The 23,420-nt window shown below is 42.3% G+C and overlaps 3 protein-coding genes across 3 annotated transcripts in view; 2 read left to right on the top strand and 1 right to left on the bottom strand.

Annotated features, from left to right (window-relative positions):
- Nucleotides 1-2,554: 2,554 nt before the first annotated feature.
- On the top strand, nt 2,555-9,672 carry sp8a (sp8 transcription factor a). The gene is made up of 2 exons (XM_069176085.1): nt 2,555-7,067; nt 7,708-9,672. Exons 1-2 carry the CDS (start codon nt 7,047-7,049, stop codon nt 8,935-8,937), a joined length of 1,251 nt encoding a protein of 416 aa, XP_069032186.1. The 5' UTR covers nt 2,555-7,046; the 3' UTR covers nt 8,938-9,672.
- A 461-nt stretch (nt 9,673-10,133) lies between these two features.
- The window catches only part of itgb8 (integrin, beta 8), a 16,899-nt gene continuing 3,612 nt past the window's right edge, over nt 10,134-23,420 (bottom strand). Inside the window, exons 3-16 of the mRNA XM_069176084.1 lie at nt 22,894-23,065; nt 22,653-22,759; nt 22,129-22,268; nt 21,578-21,743; nt 20,654-20,812; nt 20,368-20,463; nt 20,017-20,109; nt 18,661-18,801; nt 16,782-17,202; nt 16,399-16,621; nt 16,174-16,277; nt 15,135-15,251; nt 13,538-13,701; nt 10,134-12,033 (exon numbers count right to left, since the gene is read on the bottom strand). Coding sequence (XP_069032185.1) covers nt 11,905-12,033; nt 13,538-13,701; nt 15,135-15,251; nt 16,174-16,277; nt 16,399-16,621; nt 16,782-17,202; nt 18,661-18,801; nt 20,017-20,109; nt 20,368-20,463; nt 20,654-20,812; nt 21,578-21,743; nt 22,129-22,268; nt 22,653-22,759; nt 22,894-23,065 — 2,232 coding nt within the window. The 3' untranslated portion in view covers nt 10,134-11,904. The remainder of the gene's footprint in view (nt 12,034-13,537; nt 13,702-15,134; nt 15,252-16,173; nt 16,278-16,398; nt 16,622-16,781; nt 17,203-18,660; nt 18,802-20,016; nt 20,110-20,367; nt 20,464-20,653; nt 20,813-21,577; nt 21,744-22,128; nt 22,269-22,652; nt 22,760-22,893; nt 23,066-23,420) is intronic.
- The window catches only part of LOC138214449 (transmembrane protein 196), a 29,196-nt gene continuing 28,058 nt past the window's right edge, over nt 22,283-23,420 (top strand). Inside the window, exons 1-2 of the mRNA XM_069176086.1 lie at nt 22,283-22,348; nt 23,001-23,097. The gene's annotated coding sequence lies outside the window, so the exon portion shown is untranslated. The remainder of the gene's footprint in view (nt 22,349-23,000; nt 23,098-23,420) is intronic.

Raw genomic sequence — 23,420 nt, 5'->3', positions numbered from 1 at the left:
AGGCAGGACCTGACATGACTTGCGGGCCTGGTAGAGCTGACGCCAACCCCTTGTTTCTGGCTGTCTGTGTATGTCCTGAATGACAGCCCAGAGGCAGTGCATGTGTGTGTGTGGTTAGGTGGGAAAAGAAACGTTTCATGTTTGACGGGAACCATCAATAAAACAGCAACCATGAAATCACCTCAAAACCACCTGAACCAGGTCAGAGAAAGTGTGTGTGTGTGTGTGTGTGTGTGTGTGTGTGTATGTGTGTGTGTGTGTGTGTGTGTGTGTGTGTGTGTGTGTGTGTGTGTGTGTGTGTGTGTGTGTGTGTGTGTGTGTGTGTGTGTGCGTGTGCATGTGCAAGAAAGAAACTGAAGAAGAGTAGAGGATGTATTGACCCGCATTTTTTTCTCTAAAATGTTTTGCAACTTCAGCCACTGTGGCCTGGTTGAAGGCCACGTAATGCAGGATTTGTGTGTTTCTGGCTGTGCACAGATTTGATTGTAATATACACAGATAATGTTCAATTTGAGCTTGCCTTATAAACTGTTCCCATTTTCAGCCAAATCTGGGGGTGTTTTGCGTTTCTTTGTGGAATAAATTAACAGTTTGTTGCATGGCAATTAGCATGAAAAAGCAAGCAGCTCTTTTCCAGTCAATTTAACATCAGGCCATCTCTCAGTGCTTTTCTTAACCCCCTCGCTTCCTCTGCTCCCCCAACCCCTTAATTTTATGGCAGGCATTGTGGCGAGGTGAAGCGCAATGAGTGGGAGGAGCACAAGTTAACCAGGAACATAGCGTGTGTGTGTGTGTGTGTGTGTGTGTGTGTGTGTGTGTGTGTGTGTGTGTGTGTGTTTGTGTGTATGCGTGTGTGTGTGTGTGTGTGTGTGTGTGTGTGTGTGTGTGTGTGTGTGTGTGCGTGTGTGCGCGCGCGTGTGTTGGCTTCTATGTGGTTATTTGCCTGGCTGAGTGTTGCATGGAGTCGCAATGAAAAGTGCTTTGGCCTAAAACATATAGCAGAGTAAAAAAGGCTAAATTTCCTGAAGGGTATTTGTGTGTAATAAATTAACAACAAACTGTAATAATAAGTATTGATTCTTTGGACTTTTTGAAGTAGTTTGCTGGAAATGTTCAAAACCTTAATTATTTGCATGTTACATATATGATAAGATCAAATAAAATAAGATGGGATAAGACCTTGCAGAGGTATGAGAACAGATTAAGCCTTTAAAAACTAATACTACATGGAAAATATGCTACTACATTATATACACATTATACAATATACAGTATATGTTTCTGTATTAGTTTTAATACACTTTAGCATTTAAGAGTTGTAGCATCAGATGAATCGACTATTATGAAGATATGTCAGTTGTCGGATTGTTATTGAGATTTCAGTTGAAGTGAAAGCACCAAAAGAACTCAATTGTGGAAATGTAAAAGCTGAATTGTCAGCTCAAGCACATGATTAAAGGGGAAGTGCCGGAGGAACATGTGTATGCACTTAAAACAGCGTGTCAGTGTGTAAGCATTGATAACTGGTGATATGTCAGTAGAAGTGGAAGTTCTACAGGGATTTCCAGGGGGTGACATGGCTTTCTTTTTTTTTTGGTCAGACTTGAACATCGATGTTTGGGATGATTTCAATAATAGTCTCGGATTCATCTTCATCACTCCTGCCAGAAAGCCACATTTCCGAACAGAGGGTTAATTTTAACCAATAGTTATGATAAACAAAAATGCAACAGTAAAATCCTGGCTAACAAATATTAGATTTGCCCTTTAGAAATCACACTAAGACACAGTAAAAGTTGGTTGGTAGTTGTCCAGGTACAGATAGCAGTTAGAAACCTCACAAACAGACCTTCTGGTGGGGATGGTGGAGTCTACTCAATCACTACTCGCCTCAGACAGACAGATGGACTGCTGGCCAAGAGGACATAAGCACACACACATACACATGACCTAGACCCCCCACGCTGAGGAAGCAGTGATCAGATGCATCAAGTCCATCCATCAAGGTTGAAAGTGAAAAATGAAGTCTGGAAGTGTATGATTATGCTCCTGGGCTTCAACGCATCAATCAACAGACACACGTACATTAAACACAGAGAAGAGGCAAAACTTGAAAAATGAACACCAGTAAATTAATCTCCTTGTCTGAGATGTATGTGTGTGTGTGTGTGTGTGTGTGTGTGTGTGTGTGTGTGTGTGTGTGTGTGTGGTGAAGAGCAGAAAGAGGGATGAATAGTGTTATTGGTGAAGAGAACAGAGATCACGGTCAGAGCAGGATTTAATCAAGGAGAGAGACCGTGTATGTGAGAGTGAGTGTAGCGAGGTTTATCTGAGTGCTCTTGAGAGGTTGAGGCTGCAAAACATCACCAGCTTCAGTGGAGGAGAAGAAATATTACAGCAGCTTAAAAAAAGCTCGGAGAAACTGAAACATGTGACATATGTGGCATCACCAGCGTCTCTGTTCTTATATCTTCATCCCCTTCTCCTCCTCTTCTTGTCTCCTTCTCGCCAGCGAGGAACCCTGGTGTGTGAACGACAGCACTACCGGTGAGTGTGTGTAATTTGGAAATGGACATGTGTGTGTGTGAATTTCTTTGTCACGGCCAGCTGTGACAAATAAGTATAATCATGTTCAGCATTACAACAGTAATCACATGCTACATGGAAAAGTACGACTACGTCATGGTTCCTCTGCTCATTTGTGGACAGCACATATTGGAGCCACTTTTTCCAAGTGAAACAAAGAACTAAAAGACAGCACGAGCAGAGACGTTAGCAGTGGAGTTTACATATTTCAATTTCAAAAGATGCAAAAGGCCTTAAGATTTTTATTGTTAGATGTAATTTAGAAGTGTCCTTGTGGCATCTGTTGCTTGAATAAAAGAAAACTATCCCTAATTCTAAATGTAGACATCTGTGGTATGATTAGAGGGCGATGTGTAATGCACTGCCTATGAAGCAACTATAGTGAATCAACAGGATGCAGCTTGAGTGGATGAAAGCAATTGATCTGCAATCAACATATACACACGCTCCCTTCGAAATGACACTTCACAAACATCAACAGCTTTTGAAAAAAATCAATGAAGACTCCTCCTCCAAACGCATCTCATTAATATCTTGGCGTGCAGAATGGATGCTCGTCATAAATGAGCAACTTTATTGTCAGTAGTTAACAGAGACGAGACAAAAGTTGATGGAGGAGCAGAGAAACTCATAATGCAAGCAGCTTTGGTGAAGATGTTTGTTGAAAAGATCCCACTTTACAGCACAATATGTGTGTGCGTGTGCGTGTGTGTGTGTGTGTGTGTGTGTGTGCGTGCGTGCGTGCGTGTGTGCGTTTGTGCGTGTGCGGGCGTGTGTGATGCAGAGACTGAATGAGAGCTTTTCATCCACTCCACTTACTAATCACAGTCTCATTCTCTCTCGCCCTGCATAATTCTCCTCCTCGCCTTTATAAATCTTTCTCCCCACTCCTCCTCTTCCTCTCGTTCTGAGGGCAGAGACAGCAGATGTGTTGGCAGGTTAAATGACCTCTGTGATGTATGACTTAACAAACCCTGAGCATCCATCAGCACTGATCTGAACGTGTGGAACAAAGAGACACAGAGGGAAAGAGCTGCTGCTCATAAAGTGCGATTTCATTTCACCTTTAGCTCAAAACTTGAGCTTAACAAACACCTCTGCACACTCCTCCTTCTTCACCTTCTCTCCTCAACCATGAATCCACCCTCCTACTCTTATTCTCTCATTTCATGAATGGGTGTGTCTGCTGGCGTATGTAGATGTGCCGTATACATGAATGTGAATGAAGTAGTGTAATTACATTGGCCCAGATTCCCTTAGTCTGCTGCATAGACTGATGAGAGTTGCCCTCTCTGACCCCTGCATGTGTGTGAGAGGGAGACGGACAAGCGAGGCTAAAGTGCCATAGAATTGTGGAGAGATTGGTGAAACAGCCATGTCGGCGGCAAAACTGCCCTGTATGTCCAAAGGACTACACCTGCACTGTTTTCAATGTTTGTTTTTCTGTGGCTGTACATCCGTGCTTATGCATGTTATTTGTGGGATTAACAGCATACAAAGAGCGGATGAGATGGAGACCAAAAAAATGTCTTTTATCGATTCTTTATCGGAAGTTCAGATGAAGAAGAATCTTGTAAATCGTTTGCGATTTCATCTCAGCAACCCGAACAAATTTTCCCCAACTCTGCTGCCACAGTCGTCCATCAGCCCTGTGCTGACAGACGGCGGACGTGCCCTCTCAGTGCAGTAATTACAGGAAGCCGAGGAGGAGCTGCTCCAGGCACATCCTGGCACACAGCTCACCTGGATGACTTTTTTTTCCCTCCAGTGTAAAACAAGTTCAGTTTGTTTTTCCGGGCTGAGTTTTAAGGGCATCAAATTCCAATGACAGGTAGTAACTTCAACATGAGTCTTTGCGCACAAATGCACCGCAGAATCCGGAGCCTATGTCCTTTTTTTTTTTTTTCCACAAATTGATTGGCTGAGCCCCTGCTTACAATGAATATTTTTGTGTCATGTTTAGTAGCCTGTCTTTTGACTCTGTGATTCTCCCGCTAATTGTCTCAGCAGGGCAGCTGACCAAGATGGCTGCCCTGCCCTCTGGATCACTGTCACTATACTCCACCCACAAAAGAGGAGATGTTGAAAACAGCAAGGAGAAATATAATACTTCACCCACCCCTCTCCCCGAGAAGTGCCAGATCTTTATTTCACTCTTTTCTCTCTGCTTTTTCTGTCTCAATGCCCACAAAGTGATTGGAAAGCACACGACAATCTTTTTTTGTTGACGTTCGATGGCGCGTGATAATGTGGTCATTATCATCGCTAAAGGAACAGGTTGAGGCTCAGGCAGGGTTTCATTGGGGGCCTTTAAAGCACACGCATACGCACACATACACACACACACACACACACACACACACACACACACACAGTGTGGGAAAAGAATGCTTCTAAAAGAGGGACAGCTGTTTGGGTGGCTTGTGAGGATGGTGATCAGGTTAAAGGGAAGATGGACTACTGTTAACTCCACCTGTGCATACGGCCATGCCTGAGGCTGTGGGGGAAAGCTCAGGCCATCGTGGGAGCCTCTCATTTTGTCCAGTCCACTGAGAGTATTGGTGTGCAGGGCCTCCAAAAATAATGTCATTCGGTCATGAGGACGTTTGAAAACCTTTTAACAATCCCCAAACTCACTACAGCTAATAACTACAGCAGACCGTTAAAAGTCTATAATTTTTCTGAAGACTATTGTTACTCTGAATTAACCAGAGAGGTTTTAGGACCTTCTGGGGACATTATTGCACCACTGAATTACTGTTAAATGAAATAGAAAAAAAAAAAATCTGTCGTGAATACAAATGCATTGATGAAGAAAATCAACATTTAGCAGCATATATGTGCAGAGCTGGTCATTAAGTTTAATATAAAATGTATTTCAGACATTATACAGTGTACCTTACAAAATGTTTTAACCATTGAAAACATGCAGAATAATCCAGATTATTTACCTAACCCACAGTCTTTTAGGGTTTAGCAAATTTGAAATGTACATGCTTAAAGATATTGCAATATATATGAAATGATAGCTCTGAAGTGAAGTGTTTTTGCCTAGCATCACCAAATATAATTATGCCCCGTATCAATCACATGATGTAAACGGTGGATTGGTGTGTCTGAGAGGATGAGGAATGTGATTAATTTTTCCGTCCATGTGTGTCCAGCTGACTTCATTCAGGCTGATCATAGAACAAGAGAGATGAAGAAAGGGCAGGGACGCAGTTAATACCAAACAAATGAAGGAAATGGATTAAATCCTGCTGTTTTATTAAATTTGAAATTCAAATGAAATACCCCCTCTGTGCTTTTGCTCATATATTAAAAGGCTGAAGATCCTTCTACGTTGTTTTCAGGCTCTGCATCATCATATCAGTTAACCACCCCTGATTTAAGAATAGATTCACCTACACTATTAACCCATTGACATTGAAGAGTTAAAACTTCTTTCCTCAGTGTTTACACTCTGAGAGTGGAGTTTAAATGATTTATAAAATTGAGACAAGTACAGGAAGATGTGTGTATTTTTTATTTTTATTTTAAAGGCATTTGTTTTGTATTGAATGAGGTGAAATTGCGGAGGCCGTGGTGGTGTCCTCCCTTCCCTCCCCCAGGGCTGACTGGATACACCCCGGGGACAGGATGGGACGGACCTGACCAGCCTCTCATTTATCAGCCTCTCCCTGCATGGCCTCACAGCATCAGTAAAAAAAAATCAGGCTGCACTGAGCCTGGCTGCTTTACAAATTCAAGACCTATGTTTACCTTCTAAAAAACACACTGAAACTTATTATCCACTCAGTCCACAGCACAAAGTTCTGTTGTCTGCTGTTGCTTTTAAGATGTTTTCTTTTTTGAGTTAAATTCTGCATGTTTTCGCTCAAGTTTTAATCAATTGATTTCATCTAATTAATTGGTTGCATCTTTACCTGGGTTTTGGGGTTTCCTTGCAAGAGTTCATTTAGGAGTTGTGTGCTCTTTGAGCTCTGTCAATAACTAAATAAACTACCATAAAACTTCTATGAATAAATGTATAGTATAACAGCTAATAACTTTTAATTGACCAAATGATGAAATGCACAGGCTCGGGCACATTAGGCTACTATTAGTTGCCACTTTTGAGGTGTGATAATTTGACCAACTGTTGGGAAGCATGACTCTGCTCACTGATGCCTCCTTTGAATTTTTTGTCTTAAACTTCATATTGTGGTCCCACTCGTTGCGTCTTTGAAGCCATGGCTATTCGCTCGCGATACCTGACATTCAAAATTTATGACGACCTCGAGCGCAAATGTTTGGAGACGATCTGAGCTGGTCTCTGATTGGTCATCGGGTCCTAAGCGGCACTTCAAAGCCACGGAGAAGCTACAACTACTAAAGCAGTCGGAGAGGAAAAACAGACTGATCACACCCAGCCACCCAGAGCACGCACACTGCCAGCCCAAGAGATCACTGCATAGTCCATGGCTGCTACACTACTAGGGGTAAGTCTGCATAGCCTGTATCTACTAAAATATTCATTTTCCCAGAAACTGTTAAAACATCTGTTTAATATTGTTATAATAGGCTTAAACGTCTCAGTATGTTTGCAGTATTCAGTGGTTACAGGTGAAGTGTTTTATTTCGTTTAGCATCGCTGCTCATGATAGATTAAAATGACAATACGCGCATATCTGCTTACAGTTTTGCTCTAATAGTTTACACAATAAATTAGCTTCTTCATGTATCCAGCAGCAGTTGTTTTCAGTATAAAGTCACTGTTTCCTCTGTTGCTTTCGCTGATCCTTACGGAGTTCGTAAAAGTTAAAGGTTTGTGGTTAAAGTGAGAGGAAGATGAACAATTGATCTTAGACAGCATTTAAACTCTTCTAATGACGGTTACGTGTGGAGTAGTTTTTGCATGCTTGCCCATTTATTTTGTTATTTTGTAATATAGGAATATTTACATGCTGTGGCGCTGATGGTTAAAAAAAAAACAAATCCAAGTCCGAGGCCCAATGTTTTACGCAGAGTGTGTGACTAATACAATACATATTGGCTATATTTTACACGTATTTACGCACACCATGGTTATCCATGACTCTGGAGTGCAGGCCTTAATGTGTGTTTATGTGTTGCCTACAGGAGGAACCACGGCTGGGCAGCACCCCACTGGCTATGCTGGCCGCCACCTGCAGCAGAATCGGTGAGCCCAGTCCTTCGTGCTCCCCGGTTCTTTCCGATGGAGCCCCGGGACTAATCAAAGGTTTTCACCCGTGGAAAAGGAGTGCCATGCAGGGCACCAGCAGCTTGGGTACCTGCCTCACCGCGCTCGGGGTGTCCTCTGGGACCTCCAGGAATGGCGGGACCGGACTGACGGAGGCCTCTAGCGCTTTCTCAATGACAGCTGCTAACTCTCCGTTAGGAAATGATTTTTCAATGTACCAAACCACCGTGCCCTCAGACAACTGTGTTCCTGATTCCGCACACTCTCAGAGGCCGGTGTTTCTCACAAAGTTCCCCTCCTCGGTGGAAGGTATAGCCGGGATATATCCAAGGATGCATGCGCATCCCTATGATTCCTGGTTTAAGCCCGGGGGGGAAGTCGGTAACGGGTCTCCTGCCTGGTGGGACATGGGCACCAGCTGGGTGGATACACAGAGCGCAGCAGGTTTACACTCTCCTCTGAGCAGCTACAGCAATGACTACAGCTCCGCTTTCAGCCCCGGTGCGTCCCAGCACCTGCTCCCCGCCACGCAGCACCTGTTTGACGGCTTCAGGCCACCTGTACCGACTCACTACACAGAGTCTACAACGGCGGCGGCACCTGCACTGACAAGAACCCCTGTAGTTCCTCTGTCTGCACCTTCCCGCTCCTCCTCACGGCGCTACTCCGGTAGAGCCACATGCGACTGCCCAAACTGCCAAGAGGCGGAGAGCCTTGGTCAGGGAGGCACCAGTCCCCGGCGGAGGGGCTTGCATAGCTGCCACATCCCGGGTTGTGGTAAAGTGTACGGAAAAACCTCTCACCTGAAGGCCCACCTACGCTGGCACACCGGGGAGAGGCCGTTTGTCTGCAACTGGCTCTTCTGCGGGAAACGCTTCACGCGCTCCGACGAGCTCCAGCGGCATTTGCGCACGCACACCGGGGAGAAGCGATTCGAGTGCTCGATTTGCCACAAACGATTCATGCGCTCTGACCACCTCAGCAAGCACGCGAGGACGCACAGCGCGGACGGCTCAGAGGATGGCGGGGAACCGGGACTCGGCAAAGGGAACAGCGACACGGACAACAGCGTCTCAGGTAGTCCGAGCCAGTCTCCCAGACTGCATGAGAGTGTCCAGAGCACCGAGGGACAGAGAGGGGTGGAATAATTCACAAACTCTAACTCTAACATTGGCATTTACACTGTATCAGCCGGAGTATGTTCTGTTGGGCACCCAAAAACTGAAATGGCACTTTATGGTTAACTTCAGTTGTGGATGAAAACTGTCTCCTTACCTCATCTGTTATTTGTAGCCTTCTTTAAATATATTTTTTACTCTACAGTTTATCAAAAGTTGTGTTATTGGAAGCCATATGCGCCTAATTTATTGATTTTTTTTTTTTTGAAACAGGTAGCCTTACATAATTCTCTGGGTTTTTTTCTGGACATCATTGCATTACATGTCAAAAATTGTTATAATACACATCTTATCAATTATCTGTTTGTAAATCATGATTATAATTGGTATCAATAAAACAGGAACATTTGGGATTTTTCATTTCATTCATATAAGCATTTTTGTAGGCATGCTTTTATTATTACTATTATTATTATTATTTAAGACGCAAAGTCAGTATTTCTGTAAATTAAAAATATAAAACAGTTCATAGCCAATCTGTAATCTTTCTCCACTATTCTAAAACAAGGCAAAACTGCATAATAATGACCTAGAATTACACTGAAAAAAACCTCTATCAGGCACCTGATCAGTTTGTTTTTTAAATTGGCTGTTAGAATTTAAACAGATTTTTGGTGTAGGCCTACATGTTCATTTGACCAAACCTTATCTCTACAAACAGGCACCATTTCAATTTAATGAGTTACATATGGAAATAATATTATACTTGACTTGAAATTAGGTGTACTGCTGACTTGTGAAAATCATATTTACCTGATCAAGGCTCTGAAATTCATCGACCGCTGACAATGAAATCAGCCTAATTTATCAAACACTGTATTTTGCATACTCCCTGAAATACCAGCAGAGCTGCACGTTTCTGTGGATTACAAGGATCAGTAAGACTTATCCCAGCTGCCTTAGTTTGTATCTCCACCTAGTGTTCAGTTTGTACGGTCCTCAGTCTGCTGGACCACAAGGGTTTGGATGCAAAATTGGTCATGGCTACATCTTTGGTGCATTTTGTTGCATCACAAAAGATCTACACATACACATTCATTTAAAAAATAAATGACACACTCCTTCTTCATCATGGACTGTCTAAATATTTGTTGAAGTTTATATTCCACATACAGACTTTCCAAATTTTTAATTTAAAATTGTATTACAAATGCAATCGTATGCTACCTGCTACAGCAAAGCTGTATAATAATAACTAAAGAAATGTTTGTAAAAACAAAACTTGCACAATTTTATTGCGATGAAAACAGTCTTGCTACACAATAGTCACATTTATTGACAGCAAAACTACATAGAAAAGTGCTATTGTTACACCGAGCTCAATGCCCGGTTGGATGAGATGATTAATATCTTATTGCTGAATTATTCTCATGGTTAGAGATAGAGACTGCCCACAGTACTTGTTCTACCTGTAACTCCAGTATTGCTTTCTCAAAAAATAGCACAATGAACATGTCAAATAAAAAAGAAAAATATAATAGAATCACAATAAATAATCATTAGTGTTCCCAACTTACAGTAAAGTAGAGCAGCTATTGCTGTAAACAACATTGTGTTAAATAGAAATCAACAAGAAGAGCAGGAATGGGCAAGCGAAAGTCTCACGACATGCCATGAATCTGGCACTCCAGATTGAGATGATGTATTCTAGTGCGTGAGGAGCATGAAGAGTGAAATTCAATCACTGGTCTCCGTACTGTCAGAGCTGATTTGTACCTTTGCTCTGGAGTTAGGCTCAGAGTCTAAACTTGTCTGTAAAGTCTGGAGAATGGCTCTGGGTTGATCAGCAGGTGCATGCAGACACAGTTCTGATGTAGAGGTCACATGTTCAGGTGTTTGATAATACAATAGCCATTAGTCAGTAGGTATTTTAAATATGAAACTTCTCAGTCCTTTGTTATTCCAGTGTTCCAGTGGATTTGTTACGTTAGCTTTAAATGCACTTAATGCCCAACACACAGTAAACTGTATATCATTTAAAACTCACAATTACAGCCCCCACAGACCCCACAGTTTTCAGTAGTATAATGCAAAACAATTGTTCTTGTGCAAGTCTAACCAGATTATTAAAAACACAATTATTTGAAAGAATATTCTCAAAGAAAAATGCCATGAAATAACACACATCTGTACTACAGTTGATTGATTAACAACAACAAAAAAATGCAACAAAGGAAAGTGAAAATAAAAGACAAGGAATGCCGCACATGATAGAATGTAACCAAAGTTAAAAAAAAAAAAAAAAAAAAAAAAAAAAAAAAGGCATACTGAGTCATTGGTGTACCCAAGGCAATACAGCTGAGGTCAGGAATGTGTATTTTTTTCAGAGGAAATGTCGTACATTACGCTGACCACATGGGGGCAGACAAAGACAGGGAGATGGAGTGTTGAAGTCTCGCACAATCACATGAACCTTCAAGATGTAGTGTTTTCACTATACAATTATAAATAGAAAGCATACTTAATTCTACCTGCATCACACACACACACACACACACACACACACACACACACACACACACACACACACACACACACACACACACACACATGCACACACACACACACACACAAACATAATTTAGAGGAGTCAATTGCTGCATGGCTAAAAAGCGAGGAGTGATCACCTTTTATCCTGTAGAAGAAGTAGCCACCCTGCTGCTACAGAGGAATAAGAGAGAGGACTTGTGCTCTTTGTTTCATCTCGATTTCCAGGATTCTGGCCACATTAGTCGAACAGTCTATGAGAGTTTGGTCAGTTCATTTTACAAATATAATTCCATAGAAGTTTCAGAGTTTCGTTTACCATCATCAGACTCTCCAGCTGTTTGAAGCTACTGTATATGAAGGTGAAGAGGCAGAAAAGAATCCTTTAGTCCAGCTCTCCTTTTATCCATCTTGACTGCTTTCCTTCTGACTTTGACCTTTTACCTCTGCCTAGCATTGCCAGGAGTCACCAAGGGGCATCTTGGGAACCTGGATATGCATCTCCACGGGGTGGTCTGGTGGACGGTCCCTCCTGTAGGTAACCGTCTTCTCATTGGTCGTAGGAATATATGACAGATCCTGGAGGGTGACAGAAATGTGCCGTCAGTAGTCGCCACACACACACACACACACACACACACACACACACACACACACACACACACACACACACACACTAGTGAATACATGGACATACATGGACACACTCAAACTTCAGTTTAGTGTTGCACTTGGGAGGTCAAAACCGATGCAGTGTGTAGGCGAAGATATATTTTCAAACTGTTGCACCTAAGTTGTGGAATGCGCTCCCCTTGTCACTGTGATCTCTCGACTCCTGTGACATTTTTAAGAGACAGTTGAAAATGTTTTTATTCAGACAGGCTTTTGGTTAGCCTGTCTATATAGCTTATTTATTTTTGTCATCACCTTTTACTGGCTTATCACTCCACTAGTTTCCTCGTTTGTTTGTGATTTGAATTGTGATTTTAACTGTTTAAAATCATGCTGTTTGTGGGTTGTTTTATTGATGTGAAACACTTTGTGTTTTTATATCTGTGAAAGGTGTTACTTACTTTACTTACTTATTTATGAGACTGGGTCTTACAATTCCCATAATGCACCATAAACAGTGTGTTTTTGTAACGCCTTGTTAAAATGTCATGAGGGATAGATTTAAAAAAAAAAAAAAAACTGTTCCCATGTTTACAGTTTAGGAGTGTTCATATTATTGGACAACTCAAAATGGCTGATTGGTTGAATATAAGTATCCATTAATTTTCTGTTAAGTATTTGTTGCCCAAGCCAAGATAATCCTAGTGATGTCATTCAAATAACTTTCCCAGCCTGGATGAAGCTGTTTCAAAGCCACAGAATATCTTATACAACTGTTTTCACAAGGAATGTGCTGCTTCCCCTATGACTAGCAAATTGACTGTGACATTTGAAATCAGTACTCTTTTAATAGCTTCAGCTTCTTTTAGGTGGATTTCATAAATGTTTAGCCTGATTTGAATCATTATGTAATCGTTAACAAAGTAGATACAACTTTACAACCCCAGGAAAACCTCCTGATGTAAATTTATGTTAAATTATCCTCGAGAGTGTGATGTTACAAATGAAATATCAGCAGGGAATGGTAACCCATTTTAGACTTCCAATGTTACCCAAAGAGATTTATACAGTCCATAATCTTCAATATCATATCAGTGTGCTTATAAACCATGCAAACCAATTTAAGCACACACTCCTCCAGAAAGCCCCCTACCCGAACCCCATCCACAAATTTCCACCCTCTTCTTCTTCTCAAAGGTGCTGTATGTCATCGTAAGGTCACAAATCTGGAAACTGTAGATGGTGAGCTGGGAGTTGAGAGGAAATGTAAAATGCAGCTGTACCTCTAAGAGCAGACTCAAATTTCTCACTCCTGGTTTCAGCCAACACTCGCACTCGTTAACATAAATATCCTAAAGAATTAAGGGGTCCCTTGGGCTTTGGAGGACTCCAGGGACAGATAGCCTCCCCTCAATTAAAATCCAACTGTTCTGATTACTACCTCAAGCATACTTGACATTTGACAGCTGACCTTTCCAGTGCCGTGGTAGACACCGTCTTCAGCAGCGCCCTCTGGTGACCAGCCCCTCTTCTGCAGCAGGAGTTGGGACATGGCCACCACCACCAGTCCACATAGCACCGTCAGGGCACACACACTCAGGAAAGTTCCTACCAGCCGGCTACTGCTCAGACACTCTGTGGACACACATTAACACACACACACACACACACACACACACACACACACACACACACACACACATAAGGTTTAACTTTGGCAAGCAGGGACACTGTGCCTTTAACTGTAATTTAGAAAATTTAATAATGCAATTATAAGGAATTTGAACACACACACACACACACACACACGCACACGCACATGCACACATGCACACACACACACAAACACACACACACACACACATGGAAAAATGCGTTCAAATACACTATATTACAGTTATATACAAGTTTGTATAATCAAAAACACTTAGTTACAGATACAGATTCCTTATGACTGCACACAAAAACAGCGCACTCACATATTTGTTTTTGTGAAACCCCTCATTAACATAATGCATCCCCAGCCCACCTTACTTCCTGTACATGCCTAACCCTAACCTAGTCCTCACCTGTTTAGTACTTAGATCACACACTTAAAAAAGTACAAACAAGTCCTCCATTCAAAATTCTGCTTCAATAGTGCTATAGAAATATCAGTGTAGTGTAATAAAAGTATCAAAAGTATCAAGTACTTTGTTGTTGATACTGATTCAGAAATGTGTTGGTAGCATTTTATTCTTGTAGAGCAATACTGTTATTTTGGTGGTTACCAACCCAGATCTATGTCTTTCTCCATAAAGCATTGCACTTGATAAGTTTACCTATTTTTTGGATGTAAAATATTTATCTGCTGGTGAAGTAGCACATACCTCAAACTTGTCCTACAGTAAAGTAATGAAGTAAATGAACTGAGCTATTTTTGACACACACACACACACACACACACACACACACACACACACACACACACACACACACACACACACACACACTCAATCAGTGGCAGCTGTGCCACTAGTTCGGTACTGAACAGTTAGCTGGCTGTGTATCTGCTGGGGAGCATGTGCGGATGACGGAGTAATCGTGCAACACAAAGAGCCCAAAGAGTGCTCTGACATTTTGTAACAGGGTTACCATGGAGACCTGGCTCCTGCTGCACCCGGGAGGAGTGGGCGTGAGCAGGAAGAGAGTGTCCCGTTGGGTGGAGGGGGGCATGAGGGGATAGAGGGAGATGGAGGGGGGCGCACAATGAGCGGTGCTGTTTAAAAATTTGGGAAGGCGGACATGAACTGTAACACTTGGATGTGCAATGATGTGTGAGTGTAACCCAGGGCATGTGTGAACTGGTGGATTTGAAATTGCGTGTTTATGTTTGTGCGAGTATGTGTATGGCTGAGAAAATCAAGAGAGTGAGTTGGGAACTGAAGGGAAATGTAAAATACAGCTGTAACACTGACAGCAGGCTTGCTGACTCAAATACACCAGGGTGTAGTAGTGCAGCAATGGTAGCAGCGGAAGTGACCTCGAATCAGAGCATGTGTTTGTGCGTTTGTGTATTGCCGTCATACCTGGTCTTGTGCTGATGTGAAGCTGGGTCTGACCAGACTTTGAGCTAGTTTGAAACCGGTAGCGACAGCTGTCATTGCTGATGTACATACACTGAATCCACATCTCCCCTGCCAGACCTGGAAATGCCAAGAGAGAAAGCTGTGAGACATGTTAAAAACCCAGACTACAACCAAGATCCAAGACCCAAAGAGCCCCATTACTTCAGAGTAGCATTAAAAGAGAGCTGCATAATCATTATTCTTACATGTCCAAAAATAAAGGCTCAAATAATATGTTTAATGAGAAAGGCCGTCAAATCTTCAAAGTTATCACCCAGCTATACTGTTCCTCTCAGTTCTCTGGGCTCTTTTAGTCTCCTTTAGCTCATTACCTGCTCAGCACCAGCAGGTGGAAAGACAAAGTTTGTGACTACCTTGTAGACATAGCATAGGAGAGTGAATATCGGGTGTACACTCATCATTTGGCCAGAGAGATGTGAGTCTAAATCAATCCTAATGTCTCTCTTCCTTATGGGATGAACACATGAGTTTACCATGTTTTCCACATGGGTCACACATTTACCACATGTTGCAACAACACAGGGGAAAACATTGGGAAGGTTTTCAAATGGGAATCTACATTAGCTTCACACATTGCAACATCAAAATGTTTTAGAACCGGGTTTCCCATGGGTAGAATACATGTTGCACATGTGCACAATCAAATGTGGTCATGCGGTTTGGGCTGTGTCTGCTGGATGTGTAAGCACGCCACTGTTTGCCAACTTTTTCTGCTTAATAACTTCATACGTTAACGTTGCGTTTACAGCTTGTATCAATATGTATCAAAAGTGTATCAATAAATAAAGCTCTAAACCTCCGAGTCATATAGTAAATGAGAAGTAAAACAATTTTTTGATACAGGATCATGCTCAAATATAGTCAAAGCTTTAATGTGAAAAAAACAAAAAACGTGTCATAGCTCTTATTTATAATCACTTCTCTCAGATAAGCGTAAAACTGAGCTCACAGCAAATTCTACTGGCGACACAAGCTGTACCTGATACATCATCCATGTAGCCGACCAACAGTGCACAGGTGTTGTTGCATTGTGCCGCTTCTTTTGGTGCGAGCCCGTGAGAAAGGTGGCAGTCCACACACTTCCTAAGAGAGAGAGAAAGAGAGACACACACACACACAAGATAAACTATAACAGGGTCAACTTCCAGTGTACAACTAGTTCTTCCATCATGCTTAGTGGTAGCAAACAGAAACTGACAAGTACCAGTATGATTGGCAGGTGCTTTGGCAAGCAGGACATCTTTCACAGAAGTCTCCAGAGTGTTGGGGGTCATCACACACACACTTGCCACACACACACCTGCCCCGCCCGCTGCAAAGCAAGCCATTTGGCGATCGACAGGTTGCTGTGGAGACGGGACAGCCACAGCTGTCCCCTGTCCATCCGTCCTCGCACACACACTCACCTGACACACACACACCTCGCCCTGAGAGAGACAGACAGAGACAGGAATAAAAAGTGTTACAGAAAATAACCATGGACTGTTTATATTTTGGGTCAGAAGTGTTCATATTATAACTTTTGAATGTCTCAGTGAGCTAAATGTACATAATACTTTAAAAAAAAAAAAGTGTCCCACTTATTACCTCCACACAGCAGTCCACCTTTATAAGGGCAGGCGAAGTCATCTATATGGCAGTATTTCCCGTATACTGTCCCGAGCCTGCTCTGCTCACACAGACACCTCCCGCACTCACACACTCCCCGGCCACTGCACTCCACATCAGACCCATCCGCTCTGCAATTCTTGTTTGGATCTGATATTGAATCCTTAATCAGTCCATAGCTTGGCCTCTGCTCCTGATTGGTGCCATCTTGGCTCCCTCTGCATGATGATTGATTGTCATCATGGCAGTGTGCTTTTGGTCCACAATTGCAGTGGCATTTAGAGTGGATCCTAACAACAGTGGACTCATTGTAACCCACAGGGCGGACCATCACTGTTATATCTTCATCTTTACCGTCTTCAGGACAAGAGCGCTGGCCAACCGTGATATTGAAGTAGACCTGCATGGCCAAACAAAGAAGTTAATGAACAGCACTTGGATGCTTAAAGTTTGTTTTTTTTAGCATTGCTAGTGGTGTAGCTCTATGAATGACAATGTCAGTCAGTCAGTCAGTGGGACCACCGTGGTTCCACTCAACAATTATTGGATGGATTGCCATCAAATTCTGTACATTAGTGGTCCTCAAACTTGGAATACAGCAGGTCAAATTTCTAACTTGTCCAATTAGCTGATGACCAAATACCCATTAGCCTCCGCTATACTTTGTGTTTAGTGCAAATTAGTGAACGCTAGCAGGCTAAACTAAGGTCATAAACATTATAAATACTATATCTGCTAAACATCAGCATGTAAGCATTATCAGTGTGACCATTTTAGCATGCTAACATTGACTGATATTTAGGTCAAAGCACCGCTCTCTGTTTGTGAGGCTGTTTCTTCAGAAATCCTGTTCTTTCAAAGAAATGATGCATTGAGTACAAACTATTTTCCCCATTAAACTCCTGCTGTAATTATAAAAGTAAGGATTTTAAATGAGCCGCTCATGTTGACTTAATTTGAATATTTGACCTGTTGATGTAGCTGATGTGGAACATTGTGAATGCCAGAGCTTTGAATCTCCAGTCAAGAATTTCTCTTGATTTTTATCACTATTCTGGTAAGTGTCTGTACTTTCCATAGTTCACTTTAATCCACCCATGCATTAAAAGGCTGAGCTTCAACCTCTCTGTACAATGGAGTAATTATAGAGCAGCAATTTAGGATCCTGGCGTTCGACAATGTTAAGAACCTCAAAAGGTTAAGGAGGAGATAAGTCTCAAAGGCCCTTAAGGGAGTGAACTGCAAGAACATTTCTAAAAGTATGAAACATTTTGCAATTAGTAGCAAAACAGGGTGTCTTTGGTTGTTAACGCTGAACATTTTTTTGACAGTAGCCTTTTGTATGATCATTACCACTGCAGCAGAAAAGCTCTTGTGCAGAGCCAAGAAGTATCGAGCAGAGCTCTCTGCAGTGTAAAGGCTATTTAAAGTTTTTTTTCTGGTGGATAATGGAAAAGGTATCAAGTAGTGCATGTCCAGGGACCTATTTCTAAATATAAATTTCCTATTTGGTTGTACAAATTCTCTCATACTAGGCAAGGTGGGGATTTTTGGAGGAGAAGGTCATGGTATCACATGGAAATGTTTTCCTGTTAAATACAGCCGGTAATCCGCTCAACTCAGATTATTTACCAAATCTCTTCTGTCACGTAAAGCTCTCGGAGGATTTGTGCATGAGTGTGTTTGTACACGTCAAATTAAACCGATACACCAATAAATTTTATGTGACATCTCTGGGAGGTTAATTCCAAGATTTCTGTGTATAACATGAGTAACATTTAGTTACAATCTTGTACTATATTAATTATGCATGTGCTTTGATACTTTTATGTACTGAATGTGTGCTTTTGTGTCTTACTGTCTGGTCTGGCTTCACCCCGGAGCAGCTCTGGTCCTTAGCGGTGGATCCTTCCGGGCACAGGGGTGACACAGATATCCAGTACCTGCTGACTGCCTTGTCCTCCACAGACACTGACACCGCCACCTCTGACAACAACCTCTGGGCAGAGCGAGGGCGGGAAACAGATGAACAAGCAACACTGAGGTCAGTGTCTGGTGTTAAGAAATTTAGGATATTCTGCTCATTGTAAGGCAATCTAGGTTAACATTAAAGAGAGAGGGAAGAACTGTGAATATATACAATTTTAATGAACATAATCTGTGAGAGTAAAAAGGAATGAGACAAAAAAGGGGGAAAAAAAAGAGGCGGATCTGATTAATTAAAGCTGTCACATGTCGCCAGAAAGCCCTTATTGTCGTTCGCTCTTTCTTTCTGAGATACAGGGGGATTTATGGGAACAAGAAGGTGGGGCCAAAAATAGCATCTTTGTATTCATCCGTGATTAGGACACATGGTTTCCGCGGGGATCTGATAGCTATTATAATGCCAGCTTCTGTTTGGGCTACGATGCCTTGTGTGTGTGTGTGTGTGTGTGTGTGTGTGTGTGTGTGTGTGTGTGTGTGTGTGTGTGTGTGTGTGTGTGTGTGTGTGTGTGTGTGTTTGCCTACACGTATGCATGGCTGTGCAGCCAGATCTGTGGATTCGGCAGATTCTCAAGGCAAACAATGAAGCGCTGTGCCGGAGGCAAGATTATAGCCTAGACTGCTACCAACTGAACAAACCCCTAGTCTCTCCCTCCCACACGCACGCACACGCACGCACGCGCACGCGCACACGCACACGCACACACACACACACACACACACACACATAGATACAAATTAGTCTTTACCCCTCCTTAACCTCCTGTTCTCATCTGTTTTTTATGTTTTAATAGGCCTTCAGCAACCACAAACATCCTCCATCATCTGTTTTCCCAACTTCAGAACTTTAAATTGCAGCAGAAAATGTAAGTGGAGTTATAAGTGTCTTTGCAGTTTTTTGGTACTCTGTGCAATCAAACCTCTGGGATACATATCAGCTGTACACACTTTCAGAATAGGGTATCACTAAGTCCCAAGCCTTTTCTGCAAACAGGAATGTGCTGTTAGTCAGCCTGTATGAATAAACAAGTCAAAAAGAAAAAACTAATTCATGTTCACTCAGCAGATCAGCAGACTAATGCCTGAACACTTTTTAAATAAGAATGTGTGGCCTTATGAATCCAGCTCTTGCTGTGCTGCTGTACAATTGTTCTGTCTTTGACCAAAGAATGAATAAGATAGAGGGGACAGAAGAAACTTGAAAGAGGAAGTGTAAATCAGGGCTTTGTACCTTGTATGCATCCACCACCAGCTCTATAAGGTTCGGAGCCTGGAAGAGGCCTAACCTTCCCAGGTAGGATCCAGGTAGCAGGTGCACCAACTCCTTGAGAGGGAAAAGGAGATGAGAGTTGAAAAAGAAGTGATGCTTTAATAGTGAGTCCCCCTCAAATCTCCTGAAAAACCAAAAGATACAGATCAGCTCCGGAACAGCCTAGTGGTTCTAGTAGAGATCTAGTTTTGTACTACTTGTCTTGTGGGAATGTGTTCGGTAGTTTAAACTATCGGTGGAAATGCATGTTTTCTCATTTACAAATGTGGGCATACAGTATGTTGTTAAGTGCTCATGTGCTGGACACATTACCTTATACCACAGGAACTGCTGCTTCTCCACAGCAAAGATGGAGTAGATGTGGTTTTCAAGCAGCTTATCAAACAACTGACCCAGACTGGGATGATCCTGAAAAGGAGACAACCAAAAGCATGACAGTATAAATTTGAACTGAAGTCAGATTCAAAATCTACACAACTCATTTCACTTGCAGCCCTGTAATAAATTATGCAGAATAATGTGAGATCATTTCAACTTTAGGATGCTTTGAATGCCTAGTTAAAAGGTTCGGCTCTTTTAAGTTTCCTCCCTCTCTCACCATCATGGTGCTCCCTGTGTAGACGTTGTTCTCCAGGTGACACAGCCCATCGTGTGGCACCACGATCCCCGCCAGCCGGCTGTCGAGGGCGAGGTGCGACGGCTGGTCGGTCATCAGGAGCAACAGGCGCTTTGCATCTGGCCGCCAGCCGATTGCTCTCTGAAAGAGATACAGAAAGAAATCAAGTTGTCATCTTATGTAGAGCCATAAATTTGGAAGACTAATTTTTATCTTATTAAAACCAAACAGCACCACAGATTTATATCGAGTCTCTTTTTGGACGGGAGTTTTACAAATTCCCGCATTCTTCTTCCCTTAAGTTATCGACATTGATACACACTGATGTGGCAAAATGTGCATGCTACATATTAAGATTTACAACTGTGGTAAAAAAAAAAAAAAGAAGCATTGTCAAACATTTTACTCATCTGAACTACATTAGTTTCCATGATGATCAGGTCTTGCTGTAATGCCCAATTAAAGGAAAGTCAGCAGAAATTCTTCTACCCGCCAAAGAGTCTCCCTCTTCATGTCTGTGACTCATCATAGACAGTGTGAGAGAATCGGATTGTGTGTGCATGTGTGTGTATTTAAGGAATTGAAGTGAGGGTATAAGTAGGCCTGACATAATGGAGAGCCTATTTCTGGAGTCATGACCACTGCGGTGGTTCCATGTGAGCTGGTTACTCAAGGCCCCCCTGCAGGATGTGACTCGCAGCCCTCCTGCTGCCATAATATAAGCAACTGTGACTGTGTGTGTGTCTCACTGGTTAGTGGGATTCCAGTAGCTAGTCAGAGTGCCACTACTCTCAGAATTAATGCCTCTTTCACTATGATACAGACTCACCACCAAATTTGAAATGGAGAACGCCCCTTTGATTTATATGTGTATATATATATATATAAAACTCCACACACGCTCACCTGGCAGACAGCAGCTTGGAGCATAGCATCTAGTCCTCCCTCAGGTGTGTCCATGTTACCGGAGATGCGCTGGCGTTTGATCACACGTGTGAACTCACTCGTATTCCCAGTCATACTGAGCACATGGTGGAAACCATGGGCTGGGCGACAGCGGATCTCATAATCACTGGTGAGAGACAAAAAAACAGAAAAAAAATGATTTTAATTGCAACAGTCAGGAATGCAGAGCTGATTGTTGCTGTTTTTGTCTCTAAGCACAGATCATCACCACACCAATGTTTGCCCTCAACAACTGATGAGTCTCTCCCTGAGTCACACAAATCTGGGTGCAACTAATGAGAGCAGCTTGATTCAATATCTGTTTTAACAATAACTCATTTCATGACACCATGTTTCTTCTCTTATTAAAAGAAAAAAGTTAGCTGGGGAATAAAACTATAAAACTAACTTTGTAGGTGCTATAGTTCTGTCCTATTCAACATGTGAATATTAAAAAAAATGAATGCCAGTTCTCCGTGTGTGAATAATCCAGCCAACAAGTTCTGTCTCACCTGCAGGGGTTGTTGATCTTAGATGGATGGACATTGATGTAAGGGGAGACTGGTTTGTCAACAAATGAGCCAAAGCCCAGCCAAAGGTCTGAGGAGTAGTCCGTCATACGAAGGGACAGAGCTACACCCACCGTCTTCAGCTGGACCACAGACAGAGAACAGAGGCACGAACAGACAGGATGGGAATGACGAAGGAGGACAGGAGGATGCAGGAGCACAGGTAAGACAGAAAAGAGAAAATGGGACAAAATGAATTCGGCACAAAGAAGGAAATGAAAAACATATATTTATGTTACGGATTCTTCATTTAAATCACAGTTTTTTACAGTTTATCATGATTCAATTTAAAGTCACTTAACAATAGTAATGTATATTTGTATGTAGCTCCTGGTGAAAGTTTGTGTAAAACAGCTGTGGTGATTCAGAATTCTTAATACATGTTTATCGGAAGAAAAAGGAAAACAAGATGCATCAGCATTGCCTCACTGTGTGGTAGAGTGAAAGCTGAGCGTTTTAACACCTACATGATCAAGGTTTTCCTGCATAGAAGCCGACACATCCACCAGGTAGTACAGATCCACGGGATAACGCTCCAGCTGCTTCACAGCCACGATGAAATTGGCCTCTGAACCTGGAAGCACACAAGACATATGAATTGAAAAGTTACCTTTAAATTTGACCTCAGCTTAAAGAAAGCTTGGTGTAAACAAGCAATCCAGTCGTATGATTGAAACATGCGCCAATCCAGAGGGGCCTGTCGGCTACCTGGTCTGAGGTTGATACTGATGTCTCCTGGGGACACTTGTGTACTGCTGATTGTGGCGTTGACCTCCACCTTGATCTCTGACTGCTCCATGTACTCCGCGCCACAGCCTCTCTTGCGCAGGTTCTCCGGCAGGTCGCAACGATGGCTCAGCCCCGCCCCATCCAGGAAGTCCTAGAGGTCAAACCAGGTCAAGAATCGAATTAGTGAGTTTGGAAATTTGCCTTTCTTTAAATGTATTTTATTTGCTACTTTACTTTTTATAGTTACATAAGAAAAAAAAAAAGCTTACAAATCAGTAAATTCCACTTAAGACGTCTTTTAAGACGTCATAATCTCCCCTCACAATGGACATAAACAAGTTCGGTCAAGTTAACTTGTCCTGAGCACTGATACTGCCAGTATATGACCATCATGAATGTATAATCTCTTGAATTTGTTCTGTACGTTGGAATTCAAAGCTTTAATCTTTAATTTTCTATTATGATCACATCTTATAGAGCCAGTGAAAGCAGGGAAGAATATAAGA

This window comes from Embiotoca jacksoni, unplaced genomic scaffold (assembly GCF_022577435.1).
Source record: "Embiotoca jacksoni isolate LCO1_2020_lvr unplaced genomic scaffold, fEmbJac1.0.p SCAF_7, whole genome shotgun sequence".
Classification (NCBI taxonomy): domain Eukaryota; kingdom Metazoa; phylum Chordata; class Actinopteri; family Embiotocidae; genus Embiotoca; species Embiotoca jacksoni.
This window is presented reverse-complemented; position numbering and strand designations above follow the sequence as displayed.

Excerpts from the sequence above, each read along its gene's own strand:
- sp8a (XM_069176085.1), top strand. The coding sequence starts at position 7,047 with ATGGCTGCTACACTACTAGGG. Across the intron at positions 7,068-7,707 it reads TGGCTGCTACACTACTAGGG|GAGGAACCACGGCTGGGCAG; the intron begins GTAAGTCTGCAT and ends TGTTGCCTACAG.